The following is an 8,125-nucleotide window of genomic DNA, read 5'->3' on the forward strand; positions in this document are numbered from 1 at the left end:
GCATATTTTTTATTTTGCTCTTTTTTGTTTGGAAATATAGCCTCGACAAAATTTCAACTTAGTATCACTCATCCTGATTTTGGACAGCACGGAGTGGACGACCTTTTCAAGTCGTTGGGACCTGTAGCGATATTTTCTGCCAAACGTCATTGGACCGCGCCGCGATTGATACAACTTCAAAGAGGCCCTGACGGTGAAGGTTTTGGATTTAGTGTACGGGGTGATGCTCCGGTGATAGTAGCAGCCGTCGATCACAATTCACTAGCAGATGTAAGATAATCTACTACCCCAATATAGGACAATGGTTATAAAATTATATGACAAATCATGCATAAAATTTGTAATCTGTAATTATACGGATATATTTACAAAAATAAGTGCAGAAACTCTGATCTTTTTTAAAATACTGATAATCATTGGCTCAATTAATTTCGACATGGTATTTCGGTAAGATAATAATGATATAGCTCATTTTAGCGGCATATTTATCAAATTAAATTTTAGAAAGAAATTGTCTAATAATTGGAAAAAATATTTTATCTATATTTTAGAAAAATAATTGTGCTTATAAAAATGTGCAATTATTTCTAAATTATAATGTAGAAATATTGCAATATATAAAGTATGATACATTCAGCACTAAATTTAGTTTCAGCAGCAAAATTAAAAATTTTTAAGTCAAACGGCTTTTAGAATGCATACATGAGCTGATCTTCTGGAAGTGTTTATCAAACACTTTCAGTTTGAAAATAATCGGATAATGTGTTCTGTGATTTGTATTTGTTCAATATATTACCGACTTCTCCTTTCATTCTTGAAAGAAAGTGAATTAAAAAATTTTTACATCTCAAATTAGATTTATCAAATTTTTGATAAATATCATTTAGAAATTTTATTCTGACAAAACTGTTGTGTTATGGCAGATTATCTTTGTCAGCGCAGTTATTGCAAAATTGTTGTCAGTTGATGAGATGCCATTATTGTATAATATTTCTACAATTTACCTATCGGGGTAACACGATCCTCATTATCTAATATATTCACTTTAGTGGAAAACCATTTCGCTGAAATTATTCCGCGTTTTGGAACACCAGCGAAATTTCAGCATTTCAGAAAAATTTCGGTTTAATTTCAGTGATTTTTCGAAAAATTTGTTTTCAGCAAAATTTCGAAGAAATTTCAGTTCCATTTCAGCGATTTTTCAGTATGCTATCTGAAAAATTCACATTTAGTGAAATCTCAACAAATTTTCAGCGATGAAAATATTCTAAAAAACGAATAATTTCAGCGAAATTTTTTGCACAGTTGTCTTTAATCTTTCTTTTTGTAATTATGTGTAATACATTTAATTGCAATTACGATTACAAATACGTATTAATAATATTAATAATAACAAAACTTCCTTTTCCAGGTGGGCGGAATGAAGGAAGGTGATTTCATAGTCGGCATCGGCGAAAAAGACGTCAAGTGGGCATCCCACGAGCAAGTCGTGCGGATGATAAAACAATGCGGTGACTTTATAAATTTGAAATTAGTCACCCCAATGGATAGGAATTATCTAAAGGTAAATGATAAAATTTATAACTAATAATATTCCAATAAAAAATGTAATGCGTTAATTAAGATAAGAAAATTCTAAAGAATATAGGGTAAGATCGCCCAAAAGTACGTATCGCTAAAGAGTACGCATTAAGCTTTACCCAGTAAATGAGGATGAATTGAAATGGATTGAAATTTTATCTATTCGAATGCGTATTTTAAGTAAGAAAAAAATTATATTTTTATATTCTATCAATTGAACTAGATTCAATCGGATTGAAAAATTGTATTTCCTATTCAGAATTTTAACTTGAGAAGTATTCACGACGCACAGAAGAAAGTTATTATTTTTAGATCGAAAGGTATAAAAATGTGCTTCATGAAATTCCTATAAATAAATAAAAATGCATTTGAATTGAAAAAGAAATTTATTTTAATGTTCGCGAATGCATATTTCTGAAAATTTTGACCCATTTCAATTCACATTTTAATTGTTATTTACTGGATATGGCACAACTATATTAGATCGCAACAGCTGTAACTCACACAGAACATACCTTTTTGATTAGCCAATCTGTGTAAAAGATACTTGTGATCGTTGCAATGAAATAATGCCCCAAACACAATGCGAAGGAATAGCGATAGCGATAGAAATAACATGATTTCAACCTATCAGAAATCAGATACAATGGAATATACATTCTGATAGGTTGAAATCGTGTTATTTCTATCGTTATCGCTATTTCTTCGCATTGTATCCGGAGCTTAAAGGAGATATATTAAATTTTGTGATTTTGATCATTTTCTTACTATATTTGTCATGAATAAATTGATCGATTTTTACATTAATTTGTTACTTTATGAGTCTGTACCATTTATACTATATGTATAAATGTTTTTTTTGTATTTAGTAATATGTTTATTATACTTAATATTATATCTGTAATAATTTTTATACGGTTGCATTATTAAAAGTAAAAAGTGACGTGATGTCCGCAAAAAGTACGCACTTGAAAACTTGATCGAGCCCGTAAGAAACAATGATACTGTAGATAATGATAACGATGATACATGTATTTTGTAACGGTTGTATTTGTATTCTAAATTCGGTGAAAATTGAATTCTGATCCCCTATTCTTGAAAAGTATCACCAGAGAAAAATCTAAAAGAGGACATGACAGTATTTTCCTGTAACCGCAAAATGCCCTCGTATACTACTGTATGTCCTTTGAAGAAGTGGATGTAAACTACATAGCTGTCTATTTTTTTTTGCGGTGCTCCTGATGGAAATAAATCGCCGTAATTGTTGAAATCTCTATTAACTTGATAGATTTTATTTTAACAATTTCAACGATTTATTTCTATCAAGAGCACCACAAAAAGGAAATAGATATTGTTGTGTAGCTGTTTATATCCACTTCTTCAGAGGACAGTAGTACGCGGGGGCATATTTTGGTTACAGGAAAAAGGCCCTCATGTTCTCTCTCAGGTTTCTCTCTGGTGTCACATTCGTGAAATTAGGAAAATACTGTAGTGTACGTTATGTATACTATAATATTTCCCTAGTTTTACGTATGCGATATTTTTCAAGAATAGGGGCCATGGTATCAAAGCAGCTGGCTCTAGGCCCATTATCGATTGCGCTGGGATATCGACTGTCGATCGAAAACTTATTTATGTGATCTCTGCACGTAAAAATACTTCAGGTATTTATAAAAATTTATATTTAATCAGAAAAAATAAAAGCTTTTCAATCAACATTGTTTTTTACAATAAGCGACACTTTTTTAATAGTGTGTACTCTCAAGAAAACACTTGCCCAAGAGTACGCATTTTTACCTTTAGGCCTGGTTGCACCAATGCTTTGACTTTAAACGAGACTTAAAACTCTCTCTGTTTCATTTTAAAGCCGAAAAAAAAACAGAGACAGAGAGATATCTGAGAGTCTCGCTTAAAATCAAAGTATGTTGGTGCAATCGGGTCTTAGTAAAATTAATCTCCTGTAAAAATGAGTGTTTGTATCAAATTGATACTTGACAAATTTTTAGCTCAAACTATAAAGAATAGCTTAAGCAGCATTTTATTACTGCTCAAACTCGGGTACTTATATATATATATATATACAAATTATACAGCATGAAGGAAAAAGAACGTACTTTTGGGCGGTTTTATCCTATGTAGCAATACCATAGAGATTAGATAATTGAAATTAATTAGTTTTGATAATAAAAATTTTTCTATTTGTCTATTTTTCCATTCTCTTTTTTATTAAAAAAGATAATAATTGTTATTAATTAAAATATTTCTCTGACAAATAATAATCGGTCAATGTAAAAGTACGACGGTAGAAACTAATTATTTTAGAAACCAGGAAAACCCAACAATCATCACGATAAGGGCAGCGTCTCGGCGAGCAGCTCTTCTGGAGTTTCTTCCGGTCAACCGAGCCCGGCGGGATCCGTCACTACGGCGCATGTAGTGAGAAGGCTTCCGTGGAATCCATTTAAAAAATCTGGCATCCAACGCGAGAACAGAGATCTAACCTTCGACAATGTTATTCTCAGATGATTACCGGATTAGAAACAATCCGGTCCAGTTATTGTACATTATCGTATGAGCTTAGAACATGCTGCGATGAATTGATCGAAATAAAAATCGATCAAAATTCACCGATTGCCAAAATTGAATGTTGTTTGGCATAAATAACAATTCACTATGCAAAAATTTCATACCAATACCGATAATATTCCATGTTAAACACAATAAATATGTTTATGTGTAAGAGGCTTTCTACAATAAGCAATTACTTAAGCTTTAAATCTTAAGCCGTAAGAAATTGACCAATCATAATCAATTACGATCAATATTATTTGGCTTATTGTAGAAAATCTTTAACATTGATTTTGCAATTAATTCATGGCGCGAGTAATGACTGAAATTGTTTGTATATCGCTAAATATCGGAAGCATTCAGAATTTTTCTGTTTGTGGTTAGCAAAGTCTTATCTGCCCAATGAAAATTTTTCTTAAATTTTTTTTATAATTTTTTAGATTTTTTTCAATTTCAAAATTTCTCAGAATTTTTGTATAATTTCATAATTTTTAAAAAAATTTCTCATATTATTTATACAAATTGGAACACTTTTAAGAAGTAGTGAGAAAATATTACATTATTTCTAGAATTCATGAGAATTCTGAAATATTTTAAGATTTCTAAGAATTCTCATTCTATAATTTCTGAAGAAAATTTATAAAATATAAAAATATTTGAGGCATTTTTCAGAAATCTTTAATAAAATTAAATGACAAGTTCTTAAATATATTATTATTATATATATATATATATATATTATAAGAATTTTTCTCATTAGGGCAAATAGCTCATTATGATAAAATCTTTGCTAAGCAAATTATATCCAAGTTTAATTCGACGAGTTTGCAATTCAACATGGTTTTGATAAAGTTGCAATTGTTAATATTGGAGATTTTTCGCTAATATTCTTATGAGTAACAGTGCCAACGTAGGCGTGTAGTGTAAAGTTTAAACAAACGCTCGTTATCGTTTATTTCGATGGGCACACGTTTTACGACTGATTTAAGCTACATATGATCATACTCTGTCATATTGTTTATATAAATGTGTTTACAATTGGTGAACTGGATTGATGAAAGGATAAACGTATTGACAAATAGTCGTATAGCGACACGAGATGTAACAAGTTCTGTAATTGTCGTGCTTTGTATTTAAGCTTTCTTGTTAAATCGTTAAGCGGTTTAATATTAATTGGGTCTTTACGTGCGTACTTACGTTCGTATGCATCTGTACATTTATACATAGCTGTAGCATCGTTAGAAGCGTGTACACAACTTTTTACGTTATACATATACATACAAGAAATTATATCTCATTCTGTCCAGAAACGACTTTTATTTCTATTTTCCCAAGTACCCAAATTTCTTTTAGTATAACGTACCTCTTGATACCTTTGTTCTCAGCTCTATAAAACTAGCAGGACCAAATCAGCAAAATCAAATCGGACCTATCAGAATTTTTAGTACTCATTTTGTACTAAATTGTACTATTAATGATAATTTTATACCGTGTGCCATTTCGAAAAAAATAGTGGCGCTACTGGCTTAATATTAAGCTAGCAGGACCAATACAAAATAAAAGATGAAAAAAAATAATATTAGAAATTAATACGATTGAATTTGTACTACTTTGTACTGCCAAAAACAATTCTATATTATGTCATTTTCAAGAAAATAATGACGTTGATAATATTTAAGCTGGCAGGACCATAAAAAAACAAAATGAGGGAAAAAATTAACACAACTGAATTTGTACTAATTTGTACCATTGAAAGTATATAAGTTAATATTTTACATGATTTTTTTTTTCCTTAAAATGACTTTATTAGTATATACTTACAATCTAATCTACGTCAAACCGTGCACCTATGAAACATCATTTTATTTTGTTTAATTTGCTAACATATTCTATACATAACATCCCAGACAATATTTACAAAATATTTACAAAATATTTAGAAATATTTATAAGATTTATTTTAAATATTTTGTAAATATTTTTGTGGTTTTAGTTTGCACAGATTATAAATATTTATTATAAATTTACTTAAAAAATATATTTCATCAATATGCATAATATTATCTTACTGAGATGGTTGCATTTTCATTTCAATGAACGTCGCTGAAGCTTTTAGGGTCGCCGGAGAAAGTGCATTGGCTGAAACGTTCCTTAGTACGTGCAGTTCTTAGCCGTTCAGACGACACGAAACTTTCAACGAACTTGTACGGCAGCCACATAAGCTAATTGTACCAAAGTGCTCGAAATTCTGATTCGATATGATATTTCGCATTTGCATACACGCGGTGCGGGTATACATAATTCGCGACCTTTCAACAGTATCTCAGACGAGAATTAAAAAGTCATTATCTCGAAGTGATAAAGTATTAGCTGCTTTTCTTAATTTTGTTAAAGATGTGTAACCATTCCATATTTTTTGATCTACTGAATTATCGCCAAATAAAATTTCATCTTTGTCGATATATATGGCCGAAAATAAATATCACATGACACGAATTTTCTATCTTTATCGCATTTTCCGCACGATAGGCATAATAAATTGTATCTTGTGCGCCGCCGAATTGATGAGCACATCTACACATAATTGGCCTCAAAGCTTCATATTAGTTACGGTCATGAAACAACTTTGCCGGGATTTCTACTTTCTCAAATGTTCGCCAATGTAAAGCATTTATTATATTTCAAATTTTTAATAAATTTCAAGAACTAAATAGATTTTTTAATTCTCAGAACGCAAAGTTTAATTATCTTGAAATGAGAAATATATAATTTTACACCATTAAGAATACAAAGTGTTTTCTAATCCAAGACACAAAAGTCCAATTATCTCATTATTTTTATTAAATTAAATAAAAAGTATTAAAGTTAAATTATTTTTATAATCCCGAATGAATATACAGAGAACGAATTTAATTGTTCCATCTAATAAACTTTTGCAATTTCTACTGCGAGCCAAAATTGTAAAGATGTTGATTGCGTAGCAAGCTTAATTGTGAGTAATACAATTTTTGATATTAAAAATTATAGGATTTATTTTATATTCGAATATATTAAAATTGGATGATTTATGCTCTGCGCCTGAGTACAGCTTTAACGACATTTATTGCTACGGCACAATTTTCTCAGTGCACACACCTATGCAAAACTATAGACACACCGAAGAAGACTAGCCCAGCAAACGAAAATGAATTGAAATAGATTGGAAATTTTCAATCCATCCGAATCCGTATTTTAAATCCATAAAAATGGATTGGATTCCATATAAAACATTTTTCTACATGTAAAAGTTTAAATAAATTAAAGTAGTAATTATACATGAAATTCTATAGTTATTATTTTAAAACTTTTATACAAAAATTACGCTAGCTGTATATAATAAAGGAAACGTATTAATATAAAATATACATAAAAGCAATTAATTTATTAATTAAAAATAAGGAATTTACGTATGTAACATTTATTGCACATATTTACGTAGTTCTTTTTATGTCTCTGTTAAGTATTAAATGAAGTAGAATTCATGATATATTTTTATGGTACAACTTTTTTTACTCAGTCGAATTAAAACGAAAAATTTCTTATTCATAATTCTGAATAAAATAGCATTTATGATGCATTTTTAAATGAAACAATGGATTTTTTACTCACAATTTTGAATTGAATAGTATTCATGGCCCATTTTAAATGAACATATTTCCTATTCAGAATTTTAAATTAAGCAGTATTCACGATGCATAAAAATGGCCGATATTATTATTAGATTCGACTGGATTGGAAAACTGCATTTCCTATTCGAATTTTGAATTTAGCAGTATTCACAATGCACGGAAATGACTGATATTATTTTTATATATTCAACTGGATTGAAAAACTGCATTTCCTATTCGAATTTTGAATTTAGCAGTATTCACAATGCACGGAAATGACTGATATTATTTTTATATATTCAAATGGATTGAAAAACTGCATTTCCTAT

General features: G+C 29.7%; 1 protein-coding gene across 5 annotated transcripts in view; it reads left to right on the plus strand.

The window, feature by feature from the left end:
- Rhp (GTP-Rho-binding protein rhophilin) overlaps positions 1 to 4,361 on the plus strand; it is a 40,881-nt gene extending 36,520 nt beyond the window's left edge. For 3 of the 5 annotated variants that reach the window (XM_018518338.1, XM_018518340.1, XM_018518334.1), the window contains 3 exons: positions 41 to 270; positions 1,412 to 1,564; positions 3,904 to 4,361. In XM_018518338.1, coding sequence (XP_018373840.1) covers positions 41 to 270; positions 1,412 to 1,564; positions 3,904 to 4,107 — 587 coding nt within the window. In that variant the 3' untranslated portion in view covers positions 4,108 to 4,361. Of the gene's footprint in view, positions 1 to 40; positions 271 to 1,411; positions 1,565 to 3,130; positions 3,246 to 3,903 lie in introns of those variants that run through there. The other 2 variants (XM_018518337.1, XM_018518339.1) reach the window with 2 other exon arrangements.
- The last annotated feature ends 3,764 nt before the right edge of the window (positions 4,362 to 8,125 follow it).

This window comes from Trachymyrmex cornetzi, unplaced genomic scaffold (assembly GCF_001594075.2).
Source record: "Trachymyrmex cornetzi isolate Tcor2-1 unplaced genomic scaffold, Tcor1.1 scaffold748, whole genome shotgun sequence".
Classification (NCBI taxonomy): Eukaryota; Metazoa; Arthropoda; class Insecta; order Hymenoptera; family Formicidae; genus Trachymyrmex; species Trachymyrmex cornetzi.